Raw genomic sequence first — 21948 nt, 5'->3', positions numbered from 1 at the left:
ATAAACGTAATAAAATACATATAAAAATAAAACTTGAACCGAACACATACATAATGAATACTCAAAATAAAATAAAAATTTAATATTTTTTTACTTTTATTATATGTATCATATTATTTTATAATAAATATTAAAAATTTAGAACCATAATAAAAAATAAAAAAAATATATATCAATGTATGTATGCATAAAGAAATAATCATTTTGAAATAACAATGTTGTTTCAAGGGCATTCTAGTCTTAGATGCAGTGAATTGACACATACCTAAAACAACAATAGAAATGACATTCTCGGAAAAAACCTAAAAAAGTGTTATTTTAGATAATGTTTTATTACCCTTAGAGAGAATGCTTTTAAACTAAATATGAATATGCGATTTCGACAAAAATTATTTCATTAATAATGATTTTCTTCGTAAACATATCATCTTACTAATAAAATGTGAGTGACCAAAATATTCAATTTGTAATTTACCCTAATGAAAGAAAGTATGGCTTTAATATAAAACACTACCTAAAATTTTAATTTCATTACCTAATATATTAATCTTTTAATGTTTTCGGTTGCAACTAGAAATGTTACTTTGTTCATAACCTTTCTGGTTGCAACCGAAAACGTTAAAAAGATTAATATTTTAGGTAATAAAATTAACATTTTAAACAATTCTCTACCAAAAATATTAAAATAAAATTAATATTTTCGATTGTATCTTCTTTAATCTTGTATTAGACTATCTTTTCTTAATCTTATATTAGACTATCTTTCCTTAATCTTATATTAGACTATCTTTCCTTATATATTTTCAAAACCTTCCGTCTCACTGCACTCAAACATAATCCACAAAATCATCACCCTTTGCCTCTCTTCCCTCCTTGTACATTGTGCCATATTATACCCTTTTTGGAAATAAACGCAAAGCACACCTAACCCAGATCTGAAACCCATGGCGGCGCAGGCCTAGTTCGTAATCCACAAATCTAATCTCATTTGGAGTACAACAAAATATTAAAAAAATATTGCCCCAATTTTCAATCTATAATATTTATTTATAACTACATTTTTTATAACTAACTTGGAAGGAGGCTCGATTTCAGAGTCTAAATCCTCTGGAACCACCACAAAAATGGAGCTTCACATGGAAACCGTGGCGGCGTCGATAGGCGTATCGGTGCCGGTGCTTCGTTTCCTCTTGTGTTTCGTGGCCACGATCCCGGTGAATTTCTTGTGGCGAGTTTTTCCGGGTAGGCTACTTAAGCATGTTTACTCAGCCTTCTAAGGTTTGTTGCTTTCATATTTGTCGTTTGGGGTCTTCCAATTTGCTTTTCTTGGTGCCCATGCTGTTGGGTTATGCTGCCATGGTTCTATATCGGCCCAAATGCGGGATTATCACATTTTTCTTGAGTTTCGGCTATTTGATTGGCTGGTAAGTGTTTTTTTTCCCAATGTTTTTCTTGTAATTTTTTCCTGGAAAAGTCTCATCGTTAGATTTTGTATAACAAATCTGTTTTTTTTTCATTGATGCGTTTTATGGAGCTGAATGGTGAGGGAAATAAAATCAATTTTGGGTTAGCCTGCACGCTTAATTTTGATTCAGTTTCCGTTAAACTGAAATGCATGTCTCGGTAGCTAACTGATACTTTCTTATTAGGACCAAAGTAAAGGTTTATAGAATGGTTTTTTATTTATTTATTTTGGGAGTGCATTCCCCTTCCATGAATGAGAATTTATATGGATGAGAGTTAGGATAAGGAGATTGTTAAAATTTTAATTTTAGGTTTATAGAATGGTTTTTTATTTATTTATTTTGGGAGTGCATTCCCCTTCCATGAATGAGAATTTATATGGATGAGAGTTAGGATAAGGAGATTGTTAAAATTTTAATTTTATTTGATTAATGATGAAATCTATTACCAAATTGGAAATCTTGCTGCCAAAAGCGTTATGTTTTGGTCAAATCGACTATTCATGCTTGATAATTCAATTCTTTTAAATAATGTTTTGTTATTTCATGATTATTAACTATTCATATATGTTTCTAGCCATGTATATTACATGAGTGGGGATGCGTGGAAGGGAGGAGGCATTGACGCCACTGGTAAGCATATTTGGAATTTCTCCTTCACATGTAAGAAATTGTTCTTTAAAATTTCATTGCTAGTGTTGAAAATTTAAATAAATTGTGGATCTGCTATGCTTTAGTCAAATGGATGTTAGGTAAATCTTTATATTGCTTCTCTCGAGTTATGATGAATTTCAACCCTTGTTTATTGCTATTCATGGGTCGTAATAGAAAATATGTTCTCACATTGGCTTTTTATTGGTTTTATCGGATTTTCTGTAGTTTTGTCATGATTTCTCTAGAAAATTATTCTGTAGTACTTTTTAGATGCTGGCTAATTCTGGAGCACTTTCTTCTAAAATGTAGGAGCATTGGTGGTGTTAACACTGAAAGTCATGTCATGTGCAATAAATTACAATGATGGGTTGTTGAAAGAAGAAGACTTACGGGAGGCTCAGAAGAAAAATCGGTTGATTAAGTTGCCCTCATTAATTGAATACTTCGGGTACTGCCTCTGCTGTGGCAGTCACTTTGCTGGTCCAGTTTTTGAGATGAAGGACTACCTTGAGTGGACCGAAGGGAAGGGGGTAGGTCTATTATGTTATTTGTGAACTTGCATACCTTTTTTACTCTGAATTTACCAGTATGCAGCTTCAATAATCTTGTCACTCTTTTCCCCTTTGAAGATTTGGGCTCATTCAGATAAAGGACCATCACCATCGCCTTATGGGGCAACTCTCCGAGCAATTGTACAAGCTGCCATTTGCATGGCAGTGTGTTTTTACCTTGTTCCTTATCATCCTTTGTCACGGTTCAGTGAACCCATATACCAAGAATGGGGATTCTGGAGGAGGTTAAGTTTCCAGTATATGTCTGGCTTTGCAGCACGATGGAAGTATTATTTCATCTGGTCCATTTCAGAGGCCTCCATTATTATATCTGGCCTGGGTTTTAGTGGATGGACAGAATCTTCACCACCAAAACCAAAATGGGATCGTGCAAAGAATGTTGACATCCTAGGGGTTGAGTTAGCTAAGAGTTCAGTGGTGTTACCACTTGTCTGGAACATACAAGTCAGCACCTGGCTTCGTCACTGTGAGTCTTCCCATACAATTTTTTTTCTTAAATATGATGTTAGTGTTTGTGTATGTCTATGCATACAAATATTTCTCAAAATCTACACAACTTTTAGAACTGGTTTCTGAACTCAGCTCTGTTCCTCTAATCCTCTGGAGTAAAGATTTTGTTTGTTTGTTTATTTGTTGAGGATTCACGATGGCTCGGTACAATCCAATGCTATCTTTTTTTTCTGTCTCCAAAAATTATTTTATATTTAATGAGTGAAAAATTATTTTATATTTAAGAATGAAAATCAATCAATTAATAAGTTACTATAAGTTGGATTACAAATAATGTATGGCTTTTTATAGTGACAGCATTTACTTTACTGTTGTTAACATCAACCATCGATTTGGACAGCATGAAAGTAATGCAGCTGAAGCCATAAGATCAGTGAAAATTTTTAACTTAAATTGTGTTGGCGCAGATGTTTATGAAATTTTTTAACTAAATTGTGTTGGCGCAGATGTTTATGAGAGACTTATTACAAAGGGGAAGAAACCTGGTTTCTTCCAGTTGCTGGCTACACAGACCGTCAGTGCTGTTTGGCATGTGAGCCATTTTACTTTGCTGAAAACATTTCTGACGATCACTATACTCTCTCCTTTGTTTATTTGTTCAAAACAATCGTAAAAAAATATGATAGATTTCACCCAGATTTTCCATGGCACTTGTCTCGTTAGTTCTTGCCTTTTTTTTCTTCTCATTTGTAAATAGGGACTATATCCTGGGTACATGCTATTCTTTGTTCAGTCAGCATTGATGATTGCTGGTTCAAGAGGTACTGATATAGGCATCCTTATTGTTATTGGGATCGGTTTATAATTATTATTTGTTTAACTCCCCCACTTACCTTCTGAGCAGTTATTTACCGATGGGAACAAGCTATTCCTACAAACTTTGTTCTCCTGAAGAAAGCACTCGTCTTTATCGACTTTGCTTACACACTGATGGTTCTCAACTACTCCGCCGTTGGGTTTCTGGTTAGTTATTTCTCTCAAACATCCATTTACTTGATATCTTTGGGTATTATATGCATCCAATCAAGCCATCCATCATGCATCATCTACAAAGCACAGACATGGGAAACTTCTTGTATTGTTTTCCACTTTTCCTAATGGTGTCCCACATGGAAACAGTGTTGACATGGTGTATTACGCACCGAACATGTTTTCCTAATGGTGTCCCACATGGAAACATCGTCAACATGATGTATTACGTACCGAACATTGTAGAATGAAATAATCAAATTGGAAATTGTCCAACATGTGTAGACAGGACACTGGTTAGAGTAAGAAAGGAAAAGGTTTTTGGAATTGTGGAGGCCAAATGCTTGATTCCAAGACGTGTTTGACCTGACGCAGCTATGTCAAGTCGTGCTTAAAGATAAACTAACTTGCCTGAGGGGCTGGGTTTAGGAAAACATATAAGCTCTCTTATTAGAAAGAAGGAAAGAAAATAATTCATTAATTAAGTTATTAAGGGATGAACAGATTACTTAGAAGTTGTAGGAGTATTGAGTATTTGATTAACTAAATACTAAAAACTTTAAATCCTAAACAAATGGAAAAGAAAATGGGATTTACTTTGGGGTGTTATTGAACGATAAACGCCAAAAGATTGAACTTTTTTTAGTTGCTAGAACCCAGATTTTGTTGGAGAATGAATAAGTGCAGTATTTATGTTTATTTATAGGCTTATATTACAAGAAGTATAAAAAATATACTATTTTTTTAAGTGCCTAAAGTATATTTTGGTCAAAATAAGTTCCAAAAGTTATCTTTTTGGTCAAATAGGTACCTAAAATATTTTTTTTGGTCAAAATAGGTACCTAAAGTAATCAACTTTTTCATCTAAGTTCTGAAACATTTGATACTAGGCATTGATTAAAGAATACTTAATGTACTTAGATAAAAAAGTTGAATACTTTACCTATTTTAACCAAAAAATATTTTAGGTACCTATTTTGAATAAAAATATAAGTTTAAGTACTTATTTTGATAAAAAAATACTTTAGGTACTTGAAAGAAAAAAATGGTATATTTTAGGTTTTTTTTTTGAAAAGTAGGCATTTTATTACTAAAAGAGGTACACACATTGTCAGGGGCCTCGTTATAAAAACCTCCCTAGACCTAGGTGGAGGAAAAAGAGTGCCCAAAACAATGAACACAAGCCGAGACAAAACCCTTTCAAATAGCCTACTACACCAGACCCAAGCTTAGCACCAAAGATCCATTAAGCAGCCTAAAGCTAAAACAAACATAAAGGGTACCAGTACTGCCTAGTGCACATGATCTCAACCACAATCCAAAAGGCAGGGAAACACTCCAGGCAACCATTCAAATGAGCCAACAACTAGAAGCCTTCTCTTTAGTTTATCACCAGAAGTACCGAATTACACCTTAGCCCTTTGGACAACTACATTTCCACCAGAGCTGTAGATAAATCGATTGCCTGCTTAGCCCTTTGGTCAGCTGCCGAAAATTACACCTTCTGGGAATAAATTTAACCAGGAAGCTCCCTTGTGAAACCAATGCAACGATAGGATGGAGGAGAGATGCCCATTCGGACAGGACAGAGGGCAGATTGGAGATCCAGTTTACCACAGCAGCACAATCACTCTCAATTATTAGCTCATGAACCTTATACCATCTTGAATCCCTGAACAATTTTAGTGCGAAATCAATAGCCAAAATTTCCGCTTGTACTAATGATCCGCAGCCGACAAGAACCGAGAAGGACAAGTTACCAATGTGATCACAGAGGATCCCGCCGATACTTTCCTTCAGCCCATCCGCCTGCATAGCACCATCAACATTGAATTTTATAAAGCCCCTAGGGGGAGGAGACCAGCACACCCCAGACTTAACCACCATCTTCCTCAGAAGAGCATCTTTTGCACGTGTAATATCGGCTGCCAAAGCTTTCAGTGGGATAGAGGAGTTCGGAAAACTGGCCTTCAACCAGCATGCAATACGGGATTTAATTAGGAACGATAACTGCAGCACATCTAATTGCTTACCATTAAACAGCAAGTCGTTCTTATGTAGCCATAATGACCAAATAATCGCAAAAGGTAGGGTGCTCCAAGTTAAATTCCAATGCAGGTTCCTAGGTAGAGATTCGCACCATACCAACATGCAGCTGATAGGATCTGCAGGAAAGCTAAAGAAATACCCCACAATGCCAATACAGCACAAGAGAAGAAGAGTAATGGACAGCTTCTGGGAACACCGAGCAGAAGGGGCACTTCAAGTCCGGCACAACAACCCCTCTCTTACTAAGTTCAAACGTCACTGGTACTCTGCCCTGGAGCACACGCCAAACCAATGACTCGGATAATGAAGAAGAGCCGCTGATTTGACAGAGTATAGACCGTCACTACTACCGAGTCACTTGATCCAATCGGAATTGGAGGTCGAACTAGTGAAACCATTGAGGAGGTGAAGGAGCGCCACCCATTGGGATTCTTCCCAACCAAAAATGTTCCCCCTAAGCGAGATGGACTCCCACTGGAGACTTAGTGCCAAACTCAGCAACCGTCCCCTTGTTATTCACAGCTAAAGCAAAAGTTCTCAAAAAGCTCTCCTTTAGAGGACGATTTCCAATCCATTTTTCATGCCAGAACTTGATTACTTTACCGTCGTCAACCTGCAGATGGAAAAAATCTTTCAGGCTCAAGTCATCATCACCACCAGAGAAGGTATTTAGAATTCCACGCAACATCCAAGAGACCCCTTTCGGATGATTAACAGGAAGAAGAATGTCAGAGGGTCCAAGGTTATTTAGCCGCAATGATTTGTTTCCAAGGGCTTGCAATTTCGTTTCCAAATCTCTAACACCATTTACCGAGGAGTCCAAAGTTTTTCCACTTTAAGTCGACTAGACCCAAGCCTCCAATATCGATCGGTTTACAAATATCTTCCCATCTGATCCAATAGCCCCACAGAAATCTTGTGAAGATGCTGTTTAGTTTGTTGTAAATAGAGACTGGTATCTTGAATAGGGACAAAAAGTATACTAGGAGGTTAGACAGCACTGACCTGATCAAGGTTATCCTCCCTCCGAAAGAAAGAACATGAGACTTCCAACCTGCTAACCTACTTTCCACTTTCTCGATTACCGGCTCCTACAGCGAGCGAGAGTTGCGATTGGCACCCAAAGGTAGGCCAAGATAATTTGTCGGGAATTTTCCGGTAGAGCAACCAATACGATTCAACTACACCTTCACTTCATCCTTCAAAGTGTTAATCCCGAAGGTCATACATTTATCCAAGTTCAACTCTAGGCCTGACTCTAGTTGGAAGACTCTCAGCACTCTTTTAATGTTCAAGACATGAGTTTTCGAAGCTCCACAGAACATAATCAAAATCATCTGCATATTGAAGATGTGAAATCTCGACACCCGACGCTTCTTTACCCACAAAACAACCTGAGAACAGCCCGACATTCACCGATTTTGCAATCAACAGGTTAAGTGCTTCACTCACCAAATTAAAAAGCAGTGGCAATAGAGGGCAGTCCTGTCTAAGGCCCCTATCTAACTGGAATTTATCTGTAGGAGACCCGTTAACTAGTACAGATATTGATGCAGTAGAGATACACTCGAAAATCCATTTACACCATCGCTCCTCGAAACCCATCTCCTTCATAATTCAGATAAAAAACCCCAGTCGACTGAGTCGTAAGCTTTTTGAAAGTCGGCCCCTTATTTATACTAAAAGAAATATATTTATTGCGCTGCTTTGTTATACTTATGCTAATTTTCAGAAATTGTGTTGTATGGGGATTATATGTGTTGTTTTTCCATAATACAGGTATTGAACTTGCAAGAGTCAGTTGGGTTGTACGGGAGTGTGTATTATATAGGAACCATTGTTCCAATAACGTTGATTTTTCTTGGTTACATAATACCAGCAAAGCCTGCCAGGTCTAAAGCTCGTATGGAACAGTGACGTCTGTAACGTTTGTAAGTGTCTAGCATGTTCTTTTTAACCTTATTTTATGTTAAGATTTTGGCCAAAAATTTGTATGGAGCAACCATATTCTGAATTTGAAGTCCTTCAATGTCAAATTGGTTTTGGTTCATCTTTTCCCTTTGCTGCCCTGCTCCTCTTTTTCGTCTAAATATTTTTTTGAATAGTGTAGGTGATTACAGGGTAGTATATATTCATAATTATCTTAATCTATTGATAATGCATCTACCAAAGTTAGGGAGAATAATCTACCCTTTTACTACATAAATACAAGATTACAGTATATTTGAGGTCTTTGCCTTGTATTTTAGTTCATCCATTAGAAAAAGGAATCTTTATTTGTCTTATTATATCCAAAAGCTCATTTTATTCTCTATATTATCAAAAGGGACATTTTAGTCTTCGTATGTTTAAAAAGTGAATACTTCAGTACAAAATTTTAAAGTAAAATAAATATAAATTATATTATCTTTTCATAATTTTGATTTTTAATGAAATATTAAATATTTGTTTTTATGATTTTTGTATCATATTTATCAATTAAACTTTTACTTTCACTACAATTCTAGAAATTTTAAGAAAATTCAATGTACATTTATTCATTAAATATTTTTATGTTTTTACTTGTAATTAAAATATTATTAGAAGAGGAGATAATGGAATTTGGAATTAGAATAATAATTAATTTTTTATTTAGATTTTTTTGGTGTGTAAACATTTTAGGTGAAAATTTTAATAAAAAATTATGAAAGATTAATTTCAAAATTAAGATGAGCTAAAAAAGTGTGTAAATTAAAAGTATTCAAGTCAATTAACAAAAATATTACCAACATTTTAGATCAAAACGTTAATATTTCAAACGTGTAGGAAATAAAATATTCTTTTGATAGTAGGGGATTAAAATGACCTTTTAGTTTTAATAATAAAAGTAAAATATTTTTTTATATTTTTTGAGTTATTTATATTTATATTTATGAAAATATATTAATTATAAAATATATTTATAATAGTAATATAAAAATAAGATTTTTCAAATCTGACGTATGAGTACTTTTTTATTGATTTTAAGTTGAACTACCTTATATTAGCCTCAAATTAACAAAAAAGATCATGTTCGACCTAATCTCATCCGGGCTTCTTTTACCAAGTAATAAACAGATTTATGGAGCTGCAAAGCCAGACCCTATAATAGTTTTGGTTTCAATTTCTGAGAATTCAATCAAAACTAGTGTTATTTAGTCAGTAAATAGTATGGTTGCATCCACACTACGCCATCTGGCAATATTAAACACGATGCAATTACACCATTCATGTATATATATATATATATATATTCAATAAAAAGACCCAAGGCCAGGAAATCGGTTGTTTGCACAAAGCGGCATACGCCAATTCTGACTTCAGAGCCTCCTGTGTCAAGTATATGTATGCTCCTTCTGGTTGCTGTATATTAGACTCTAGTGTAATGCACGGTCCGAAATTGGTTCTCAACCCGACACCCGATTTTGGATAATAAAGGCACAAGACTTCGAACGTGTTCATCCCATTAATGCAATCGAGCCCGATCTGGATTAAGAAGTGATTCCGACATCCTCCAACCCTGCCAGACAACAAGATAGCCAGTCAAAAGAAGCATAATGACATGGGCAGTTATGCAGTGCAACAGTCTAATTTAAGACTGGTTCAACCTAAAAAATGTTATCACGTTCAACTAAAAAGTTATACAAGTTTGTAACATTTTTTTTAAAACCGAAAAGTTACGTTGCGGGGGTTTAAGAATGCAAAATTTTCAGTTGTAACCTATTCAACCTAAAAAGTTGCGCTCTTGATAAGATCTTCGGTTGCAACTGATTTTTGCCCTTTTTTAAGCCTTATATTAACATGTATTGCAGAAACACAAATTAGAAACATTCAATGAGTAAGAGAAAGCTATACATACACATCACATCAGCAAGGGATTGACAACAATACAAGATAGCAAAATTTACAGCCAATATACCATGCCCTGAAATAATACCCTGCTAAATTCTTGTGGAAGATCTGCTTCAACTCTAATGTCTAGGAAGTAAAGCAAACATGATTTCACCAAATCAAAAAGTTGCCACCAACAACTATACTTTTATATATGGGTAACATGCATGTCATACTTTGCACTTTAGAACATAATGCATGCAACAACATTTATAATTTTAGCAGCGCCTTCCTCTGCACTTGTAAGATTAATCAAATGAACCCCATTCATTCGTCACTCACTGAACATGCATCACATACTAGCCATCTGTGCTTTTGCATGAACACAATGTTAATAAGCAAAACCGCAGAAAGTCCAATGGTTTTACTTCTAGTTATAAGTGAATAGACTAGTCAAAATAAATAGTCAGGACATTTACAAAACCATCTCCACATTTGTTTTCTTCATACTGGTATTTTGCCCCTTTCTAACCACTCAATAATATCATAACACATTTTATGTGGGCCATTGAACTTACAGATTAAGATCATATATGATAAAAGAATCTAATTTCTTATATTTCATAAAGTGAAGATGGGATATTGCAACAATAAGGCGTGTGAGCATTATGTAATAAGTATGAGTTCCACCGCCGACCCCAGAAAAAGAACATTGCATAAGAAATGGGAAATTTGGAAAAGTCAATCATCTCTTTATATATGAACATATGACAAGCAACCAACCTCAGTAGCCTATAATCAGATGAAGGGCAAGCTGGTAACGCAGGAGAAATTATGTGGCAAACAGTTTGAACAAAGAATGGAATATTCCTGACAAGAACGGCTAACCTGTTCTGCAGCTTTGTTCTTGAAATGTCCATATGATGTTGAAACCATCTTACATGATTCAGCAACGTGAGGCTCAAAATCAGTAGTTGTGGGCACAAGATGTTCGTGCTGGCTTATAGATGAAGCTTGACGATTATTTGCTGAATGAATCAAATGCAAGAGCACATTTGCCTGTAATAAAAGTTGGAATTACTGCTAAGCACAAAAAATGCAAGCAAAGTTGATTAGCCAAGAAAATAAGTAAAGCCAAGAGAATTATCTCACGTGGAATGCAGCTTTTAGAATATCATCTGACTTAGCTTGATCCTTGAACAGTGCATATACTTTTCCCTTGGAAGGATTATAAGTCACTATATATCTCTCTTTCTGCCATATAATTGAATAATCCATGTAAGTGTATACATGCTTTATGGGGAAGAGAAAGAAAACCTAGAAATTCAATCAATCTCCATTCCGAGGGAGTGTACCTCAAAAAGAGGTTCTATTGCAAGATAGGCACCAGGATCTTGGAAAGCGTCCCTAAATCTTGAGCCTGCAAACAATTGGACAGCTTTTAGACTGAACTCAAACCAATATAGCTACTAGAGCCTTTTTTGTTAGGGGAAACCGCAGTTTAATACAAACCAAGTACAACAGGTCTGTCCTTCAACCATGGAAGAGTCAATATTGTTTCCTTCATATTTCCCTCCTGCAATGAGGGAACTTGTCCTGCAACATGAAGAAACACCATGAATCATTTTATATCTGAAGAAATTCTCCAACTATGTCTAATTCATTGAAAATTGCACTGACAATAACAGAAGGAATATATGGTCTAAATGCAGTGAAGTTCTATTTCAGTTTTACTAACCAGTCTTTAGGAAAGACTCTACAGCCACAGTGAATCTCGCTCTATTTAATGTGTCCAACACTACAGAGCAAACCTGGAAAGAAAATTATCATAAGCTATTAGCAGAATATAAACTTCCAAAACAGAACTAGGCAGAGTTTAGCCAAAAATAACAAAATACTAGTGTGTAATGAAACCTCTCTGTAAGAACTGAAGACATATCCACATGAAAGAAGAGAAAACGTGGTAACCAAGGATGGGTTTCTTTCGAGATCAGAATGCTCAGTCCAGTTCCTAACTACAAACAAATTGAGCAGTTCAGTTGATGAACCTCAAATCAAAACTAAATAAAATAAAGGCAAACAAAACATGCATGACAATTTATGTTACGAGAAATTGGAAACAAAACATTAGGGTTGATGCAAGACATATTAATTGCAAAAACACAAAACCCAAACACATCACTAGTTTCTCATGACAGAAGATTTCCAGCATTCTACAGTGGATGGACCTAGAGGTGTGTATATTTCGGCTTTAACTGAATTTATTTGGTTAATCAGTCGATGGCCTAAATAATTTTGGTCAGGTATTAGTTAAAGATTTTTGAGAAGTTTGATTCCTGGTTAATTAGGTTCGAAACTGGTTAATGAACCAAATTAACCATTTTTTTTAAAAAGGAAGGCCTCATTAAAACCCCCCTTCATAACCATCAAGCAACAAGAGTGGCTCAACGGACATTGGAAGGAGGAAAAGAGTGCCTCAAAATTTTATTGCATAAATCCAAGTACAAGAAGAATACAATACCACCAAACAACCTTGACTATCACCTCAACAATGAACTACAATAAACTACGGAAACACAACAATTACCAACCCAACTCAAAAAACTATATCCTAAAAACAAACGACCAAACGCAAGCATAACACAATTATAAAAATGACCAAAATTAACCAAAATTTAAATATATATATATATAAATATATATAACTAATATATTTCTAATTTTATGCCCAAATCCCATCACTGGCCCATAATTTTTAAAACCCAATTTTTATTTTTTTAAACATTGTTTAGGTATTACAAATTCTTTTTGTTTATTTGTTTAAAAAAAACTAAAAAAATATTATAAATTTCAGTTAATTTAAAAACTGACCGAATTAACCAAAATTAATTCAATTCCGTTAATGGTTTAGGATTTTAAAATTTTGGTTATTTCAACTAATGCCTACTCAGTTCGGTTATTAACCGAACCCACCATTTGAACACCCCTAAGTGGTTCACTGGTCAGTAGTTAATTGCCATAGTGCCTTCTAATGCAAAGAATATACTAATGATGTAACTAATTGTCATTAATTTCCCGAACCGCAACTTAAATATTTTATGAATGCTTAGATTAGAAACAAAGATAACCTTAAAGATATTTAGATTGAATATACTAGAAATGATAGGTTGGAGGGAAGCTTGTTCCTACCTTGGGAGGTAGGATTCTCTTTTGTAATATATTGTTGTGAAATGTACTCCTTTACGCATTTCTAAATTTCTTCTATAATTGATCTCTATCACTGATCTTAGACGCCTTCAACAATTAAGTTGTTATTCTAGTAATAAATGACATGAAAGAATGTATTGAAAGGTGTTTATCACAGCTCTTGCGCTCCTATATATTAAAGTTGAGTCTCTAACTATTTTTAATGTATTTAATGTTGGATAAAAAGTAAGAACTAATGGTGTTTTGAGTCAAATATTGAGATGTCTGTCAACATTTTGACTTAGGTTAGGCTAGAAATAAAAACTAATAATATATCGCCCATCAAGAGAATTCTAATTTCAATCCCTTTTTTGCCTTTTATTCTTGTGGCCATAGCTGCAGACAGTAAACAAAGTATCAACCCATCATGTAGAAGAAGCATACAGCAAAATAATACATATGATTTGCTCTTTCTCAACACAAAATGTTGACAATAAAGCCCTGCCCATCATGGTCATTATAAATGACATTGCTGCAAGGGGAACTCTCTATATGTTCGTTTAAGCTTTAAAGATACTATTAAACCAAACTCTCATATCACTGATGTTTTAGAAAATTGTGTCTGTGAAGAACACTGCTTCAGGCTATATCAAGATATTTTAAAGCATACCAGATCTGCAATATTGCCAACACATTCTCCTTTAGCGGTGACATCTCCAATGTTTTCTCCTTTGGCAAAGGCTTTGTAAATTGGAGTCCGAGTTGATGTTGATGTTACAGCAGCAACATTCTGCAATTAAGCAACAAAGAATAAGATGGCAATACTTAAAAGGCCACAAAGAAACAAGTTGTATGGCCAAAATAATCACCTTTAACACATTTGCAGCACAAGCCAAAGGAAGAAAAAGATGAGGCACAGCTGCAGTTGCCAACTCTACCCCAGCACCCAGCTCCATTAGTAGATCACCAGTAAACCGCAGCTACAAACAATGTAAGAATTTCCTTAGAAAATAATCTGCCGCTTCTACAACACCCATCATCAAAAAGTAAAACAAGAAAAAAACCTGTTTTAGATCGTAATCAAACTTTTTCCCTTGTCGGGAAAAAAGCATTTTACCGACACGACCAGCACCATCCTGCAAGCATAGTTATACTTTAGCTTAATATATAGTCAGTTTCGACAAAATTCTTTTTCTATAATGACAATCAATTTAAAAAAGACGCCAAAACAAAAGGAAATAATATAAAAAGAATAAAGACTAATAAGTTATAAATGAATAGTTTATGAAACAAGGGCAGTCTGTCCATTTAATGAATTCTATGAAATTACTTTTTGAATGCTTTACAGGTGCCAAGAAGGAGCAAAATTGAGCATGAAGGATGTCAAGATAATGTGATCTGAAAGGGGAAACTGTTCACTAGATATCTCAGTTATATGGAAATCAGAAGTGTATTGCTGCAGCAAAGTACAAGTATCGAAACAGCAACAAAGACCTAAGGTATAAATCAAGATATTGACATGATGAAAATCAATATCTCAGTTATATGGAAACTCAACATAATAAGGATGTCAAGATAATGTGATCTGAAAGGAGAAACCCAGTTAAGAAATAGATGAACATTTTCACATCGCAGAAACCCCATTAGGCTTTTTAATGAATTCTATGAAATTACTTCTTGAATCTTTACAGATGCCAATAAGGAGTAAAATTGGTGCTTCTTCAAACATTTTGAACCTCAACTGAAGGAAATACTAATATGAGAAACAGAATTTCAGCAAAAGAAATGCCAATCTCAGAAAACTCAAGATGTGCCAAGACAAACAGCCTTTAGGATTGCCAAATAGACTCAGTGGCTCACTATATCCTAAAATAACCGTTCATATCAGAATATTCAGTTCGCTTTTTTTTCATTCATAAACTCCAGTCTAATCCTATAATACATTAATGGTTAATATGTAAACCAGAGGAAGACAACGCTCATAGACTTGGAAACTAGACAACATAAAAGCCAATACAGTTGAGAAAAAGTAATTGCTCATAGACTTCAAGCATCTTATATCTACCCTACCTTGAGAATCCAATTAATAGCGACAGCACCAGGTGTAGCTCTATCTCTAGAGATTCCAACTGAGCTCAAAAGGGTTTGAGTCGTGAAAACGCCCATTGCTCCACCAAAGAAATGCTGCACTGAACAAGATGGTATTCAGTATGGTACTTAACAATGCCGAAATTCTAAAATGAGAGGCATGGGCAAGATTGGAGCCCGACAATGCCCTCCACTTTTCAACATGCTTGAAACCCCACCTTCAACGCTCTCCAAGTCATGTATGGCACGTATGAGGGAGTAACACTGTCAGGGAAACCCTCCGGCACAACATACGATCGTACGAATGACATCAATTCCTGAACAATCAAATGAATAACAGTCCAAGGCGCCCCCGCAAGCAAAATGAAAACGTTACAAAATCGAAACAGACGCAAATGCAACAGCAAGTGTAAGATCTAGAGGCTTCACTTATTGAGTACGGATTTAAGGCACAAACAAGTAATTCTTTTTCTTCAATTTTGTTCGATAGAAACTATGTAGATACTCGTAACTAGTAAGAAAGATGCGAAACAAAGTAGAGAAACTGACATCAAGAGGTGTCTGAGGGGTGTGCAAAGTGAGAGCGCGCATGGAATTGCTCTTGAAATTCCCGAACGAATCTCTCTCGGCCACGTACTTCCATCTCCTGCCGTCGATTTCCTCGTAACAAATCAATTTCAAACTAGAATCTCGGAATTCGTCCCCGACCAGCTCCATCCTCCGATTTTCAGCCATCACGGAATCGAGGTACCTTCGGTGACGGCTCCGCCGCTGGTACTTAAGCCGGCATTGGAGGCTAGGCTGGCGCTGATACGCAGCGTTTCGCGGACGAGGAGGCGGGACTCCTGAGAGGTGAGGGTTTGAGAGTTGGGGGATTGCTTCATGATGGTTAGCAATGGGAATTGGAAAGGAAAGAGCTTTTTGTTTGCTTTTATGATGTGAGGATTTTGCAGACTTTGGTTTTAACGAAATGAGCATTTGGGAAGCCTTCTTGGCTTGTCAAAGTGGTCGTGGCCTACGCTCGACAGCTACTCACTCCACTTGAAATTAAAACCTCATCTCCCTTTCTTTTTTCTTTCTTCTGTTAGGGGCTGTTTGTTTCGGCGTTTTTACCCAAAAACTACCATAATAACGAAATATTATATGTCAAACATTATTTCTCTAAATATCATTGATGTAACATTCTTTTTATGAAGCGCACCTTTGTGAAGTCTTGTCATAGCTAAAGTCACGTTAGAAGACACGAATTATGAAACACACCTTCACAGGATTCCGTTCGAACTGACAAAAATATTCCCTCCATAAATATCACCCAACCCTCCCCCTCCCTTCCTTTCAACACTCACACCACAAACGAAATAATATATTTCTTCCTTCAATCTATCATTCTATCAAGTTTTAAGAAGATATATTATAATTTTAGAAGCTAAATTTTATTATATTATAATCATTTAATAGTTTATTATTTTATTATATTTTATTGTACTAATTTTTTATTACTTTTTGCATTTATAAAATGGCAGGTGAGTTGTTGCGTTTAGATGATAATCATATCTTAAGTCATTTCTTCGATATGGTAATAATTTTAAATTATGTTATTTTATTTATTATGAATTTTTTTTAGTTGAGTTTTAGTATTAGTTTATATTTTAATTTGTATACTATTTATTTAATTAGATGAATGATCATATATTAGATCCATTTATTCATAACGTTAAGTTAGAGATACTGAGTGGTGTCTAACCATATTTAACTGCGATTGGAATCAGTGACATAGTGAAATATGAAGGGCATTGTAACCTTGAACCTAACCTTATTTCTACACTAATTGAGAGATGGAGACCAGAGACATACATATTCCATCTTCCATGTGGGGAGTGTACTATTACGTTGGAGAATGTTTTCATACATTTGGGGCTTCCAGTAGATGGGTATGTTATTTCTGGTGTGACGGATGGTGATTGGTATTCCTTGTGCGAGGAGTATCTTGGAGGTGTCCCGTTAATTTCAACGGTGGTCGAATACAATTATCATGGTTGGCTACAAATTTTTGACAGTTGAGCAAAGATTATTCCGAGGAACAAGCTAAAATATTTGTCCGAGCTTGCATATTACAACTCATATGAGGGATCTTAATGCCCGATAAATCTCGCAACCAAGTTCATTGTATGTGGTTGCGTCACCTCGCAGATTTTCGAGTTGCCGACTCATTTAGTTGGGGCTCCACGGTTTTGGCATCTCTGTATAGAGAAATGTGTCGGACAACTGATTATCAGAAAAATGCTATCGACGGATGTCTCCATCTTCTACAGTCATGGGCGTGGTATCACATGCCCTTTTTATGACACTCGTGAAAAATCTGTTAGTCTTCCCATTTTTGTTGAGGTAATTTCAATACTGAGTTCGTATATAAATAATTTTTAAGTATATAATGAAATTTTTTTACACCGTGTAACACCCCACATTTTGACTAGTGACTAAAATGAAATTTTTGAAAGTATAGTGGCTAAAGTATAAAGTTTAAAAAGTTTAGGGACCAAAAATATAGTTTTGAAAAGATATAGATTTTAGCTTGTAAATGAACAGTTTGACTTAAAATGAGGATTTTTTGTGGGAATCAGATTTTCGGTACAAGATTTATGTTAAAAGCTATAAAGCGATAAACTTTGGTATTGAAATCAGATAATTGGATCGAACCGGAATTTTAAGAAAATTTGAAGGATGTTAGAAAATGGTTGGAAATATTTTTTTTATATTTTAGATCAGAAAAATTTGGCTCAAAACAGTGTAATTTTTCAGATTTGTCCGAATAGTGGAATTTTAGTGACTAAAATGCAATTTTATAAAATTGCATGGCTAAATTAGAAATTCAAAGCCAAGTTGATTCATCTTTGACTAAGGAATATTTTATTGGAAGAAAATTCAATGGCATTTGGTAACTATTAAGGTTCATTAATGATATTTTAGAATTTTTCATTAATTGAATTTTAAATTTAATTAAATTAACTTTATGCCAAGTATATTAGATATTAAATACTAGAACTATCAAGAGAATTAAGCATTTTTCAGCCATTTGCTCCTTAGGCCGAAAGTTCAAGGGTTTCCAAGGTAAGAGAATTAAGCTATTAGATAGTTCTAATAAATATTTCATGGTGAAGATGCTTATATATTGAGATAAGAGAACTAAATATTCCAAGGAGAAAATGGATGAAAAATACTTATATGTTGAGATTGAAAGTTAGGGTTTATGTAGGGTTTATAGAGATTATTTTTAAAGTTGCATACTTGAAATGCTTATCTGATATTCCAAGGGTTTATGTTGAGATAAGGGTTTATGTAGGGCTGAAAAATGCTTATATGTTGAGATAAAAGAATTAAGCTATTAGATATTTTAATTTTTGAAGTTACATACTTGAGATGCTTATATGCAATTTCATGTAGAATTTTTTTAATTTTTGAAGTTACATACTTGATTTTTTTGGATTAAGCTATTAGATAGAGAATTAATCTACATGAAATTTTCTATCATTTGGTATAAATATTTCATGGTGAAGATGCTTATATGTTGAGATTGAAAGTTAGGGTTTATGTAGGGTTTATGGAGATTGAAGAATTGATGAAAGATTTTTACGTTTTTGATGTTGGAGATTAATTCTAAAGCATGTATGATGATTAATTTGATGTGTACATGTTTTGACCTAATTAGGGTTTTTGGAAATTTTGGGATCTTGATGTAATTTGATGTTGTTATGGTTAGAATAGCATGAATTTAATATAAGGAAGTTAAATTCATGCTTGAAATTAAATGAAAAAGTTCACCCTAAGTACTTAGTGATATTCGACCAATTGGGGAAAATGTTATAAGTGACTTGGAGATCAATTTGGATCAATTTGTAACCTTGAAAGTGAAAAAGGGCTAGTTTACAAGTTTAAAGGATTTTGGGACATTATTGTATAAATGTGAGATTTGGAGTATTCAATGATAATATTTAGTATTTAGATGCTGGAAAATTAAGTTGGAAAGTTATTTGGAACCAAATTGAAAAATTTGTAAGAGTTTGGGTTGGAATTTGAATGGTCCTAAGAAATGGGGACTTGTTTGCAAGTTAATAAATGTAGAAGTATCATTTGGATAAATTTGGACAATTCTAGAAATTCTGTAAGCTTGCTGAAATTTTTGTTTAATTATTAAGTTTAAATCAAATTACAAGTTTACAGAGATTGGAAGTTAAATTAACAAAGTTTAAGAAAGTATATGATGAATTTGCAAGCTTTTGAAAGTTTAAGTATTAATTTGAATACTTTATGGAGGTGCTGGAAATTTTATGTTATTAATGTGAAATAATCATAATGGTGAAGGATCGTTATGAAGTTAATATAAAAGTTAAGGTGAATTTTGAAAGAATTCATAATTAGTGGTTTGATTGTGTAGTTTGCAAAAATTGAAGGGTTGATAGTGAAAATAAATATTCATAGGATGGAATAAGTATTTTGAGAAGTTTGAAAGTTACGATGGAAGTACGATTTAGATTTATATCGATTTAAGTATTAGATTTATTTCTATTGAATTTTTATATTTAAGTTTAGATTATATTAGTTCGATGTTAACATATATTTGAATATTTTATGTTATTATATAATGTTGTCATATCAGGGTAAATTTAGTGATTCAAGTAGTTTAAAAGGGAAGGAAAAAGTGTGGGAATCGAGAAGATTATCGTGGAGAAGGTTCGATAGCGAAGCAAAGGTGAGTGCATTTAATTCATGTTTGTGTTATCGTACAAACACTGACTTGCGACGAGCCAATGACGGAGTTACTACGGTAAGAAGTGACTCCTAATATTGTGTGAATTGTGATTCTAGACTAAAGGTTCATTTATTAAGCTTACATAATTATGAAATTAAGCTAAGGATGCTAATTAAGGAAAGTTGTCTAGAAATTAGAATTCGAATAGTGAGTTTAGAAATTCACCATAAATTATACAAAATTTATTAGAAGATGATCTCTATACCTTTAGATTTGTATATCATTCTAGCTTCGTTTAAAACAGATGGTGACTAATTTCGTGGTGTACATAAAAAGATATGAATTTTTAATCGATGATAGGTCAGAAAACAAGGCAGCAGATTCTGTCGAAACAACTTCTATTAGTCAACTTTGAAAATTCGTTATAAATTGTAAAAGTGGAACTAGATGGAGTGTCTTACATGTTAGATTTATATTCGAGTCTAGCTTTCATTAGTGCAAACAGAATAATATTTCAGTATATTAATTAATACATAATAATATTTTTTTGAAGGTATTGCAAACTGTCAAAATATAGAATTTTGATAAATTGTATATTGAAAGTAGTAGAAGGTAAAGGATTTAAATCTAAAGCTTAGTGAGTTTTATATTTTGATTTAATAATAATAATAATAATAATAATAATAATAATAATAATAATAATAATAATAATAATAATAATAATAATAATAATAATAATAATAATAATAATAATAATAATAAAGTGTTAAAGTGAGTGCAGTTTATTTGTTTGATTATTATAGTCGATGACGACTTGCGATAAGTCATCCTCATTTTATTTTTCCAGTATGATTTATAAATTTTAGTATGAAATATTTCTATAAAAAAATTTCATCAAGTTTTATGAATGATTTGGGTATGAACTGTCTAAGTATGATATTTATGATGATGAATTCTAAATATTTACAGTTATCAGATGATTTACAGCTATCAGATAATTACAAATATCAGATATTTTATAGTTATCAGATACAGATTAATAAATGATTTTATGATAATAAATATAATCCCATTGCATGTTGCATTGAGAGTCGTAGGTACATTTGACATGCCATTAAGTGAGTACTTATCAGTTCAACTTTGGTACATTCGTGTATTAATATTCAGTTATCAGTTCATCTTTGGTACATTCATGTATCAATGTTCAGCATCGTTGGTGCTCATTCAGGTTATGATTGCACTGAAGTGTATCATATCTCAGTTTTAGTTATGATTCGGCACTGTGTTATGCCTGGTGTGCACCTTAAACTCACGTACCTTATATTTTCTTACATATACATTGGGCTATAACAGTAAATGTGAAAATTATGACATTATATGAAAAAATGAACATAGAATTGAAAAGAAAGTATTGAAATATGTTCGAATGAAAAGAACAAAAGTTATTTATGATATTCGATGATAACTTACGTGATTTTTGATAAAATCATTAGATGATTACTTTTCAGGTTTTCAGAAGGAAAAACGACTTGACTAGCTGGGTTTGAAGTTTTAGTGTTTTTATTTAAATTATAGTTGATTGCTTATATTTTATGGATTTTACGTTTTAGTTATATTTATGCCTCACTAAGTTTTACTTAACACGTGATGATTTTCATGCGTAGGCTCGAATAAAGTAGAGGCCGTGAAGTGAGAAGCTTGACAGCATCTTATGCAAAATCAAACCTACCGATAGTATCAGTAAGACATCCTAACTTTGACTTATTAGTGGCATGTACATTATATTTGTTGGGCTACTTTATTAGATTTATTTAAAAGGGGTTGCAATAGTAATTAGGATTATTTTATTTAGTTTTGTCTA

General features: G+C 33.8%; 1 protein-coding gene and 1 pseudogene across 1 annotated transcript; one reads left to right on the top strand and one right to left on the bottom strand.

Annotated features, from left to right (window-relative positions):
- The first annotated feature begins 1068 nt into the window (after nt 1-1068).
- Nucleotides 1069-21273, top strand: LOC120146907 (lysophospholipid acyltransferase 1-like). The gene is made up of 11 exons (XM_039160390.1): nt 1069-1424; nt 2041-2096; nt 2427-2647; nt 2747-3155; nt 3646-3731; nt 3897-3960; nt 4044-4162; nt 7997-8139; nt 14848-14854; nt 17237-17239; nt 21262-21273. Exons 1-8 carry the CDS (start codon nt 1258-1260, stop codon nt 8132-8134), a joined length of 1260 nt encoding a protein of 419 aa, XP_039016321.1. The 5' UTR covers nt 1069-1257; the 3' UTR covers nt 8135-8139; nt 14848-14854; nt 17237-17239; nt 21262-21273.
- Nucleotides 9360-16314, bottom strand: LOC120146898 (annotated as a pseudogene).
- Nucleotides 21274-21948: the final 675 nt, after the last annotated feature.

Source organism: Hibiscus syriacus, unplaced genomic scaffold, assembly GCF_006381635.1.
Source record: "Hibiscus syriacus cultivar Baekdansim isolate YM2019G1 unplaced genomic scaffold, ASM638163v2 tig00002511_pilon, whole genome shotgun sequence".
Classification (NCBI taxonomy): domain Eukaryota; kingdom Viridiplantae; phylum Streptophyta; class Magnoliopsida; order Malvales; family Malvaceae; genus Hibiscus; species Hibiscus syriacus.
The sequence above is the reverse complement of the archived record's forward strand: the minus strand, read 5'-3'. Positions and strand labels throughout refer to the sequence as shown.

Coding starts and splice junctions, on each gene's coding strand:
- LOC120146907 (XM_039160390.1), top strand. CDS start 1,258: ATGTTTACTCAGCCTTCTAAGGTTTGTTGCTTTCATATTTGTCGTTTG. Junction 3,732..3,896: donor CCGTCAGTGCTGTTTGGCAT/GTGAGCCATTTT, acceptor ATTTGTAAATAG/GGACTATATCCTGGGTACAT. Junction 3,961..4,043: donor GATGATTGCTGGTTCAAGAG/GTACTGATATAG, acceptor CCTTCTGAGCAG/TTATTTACCGATGGGAACAA.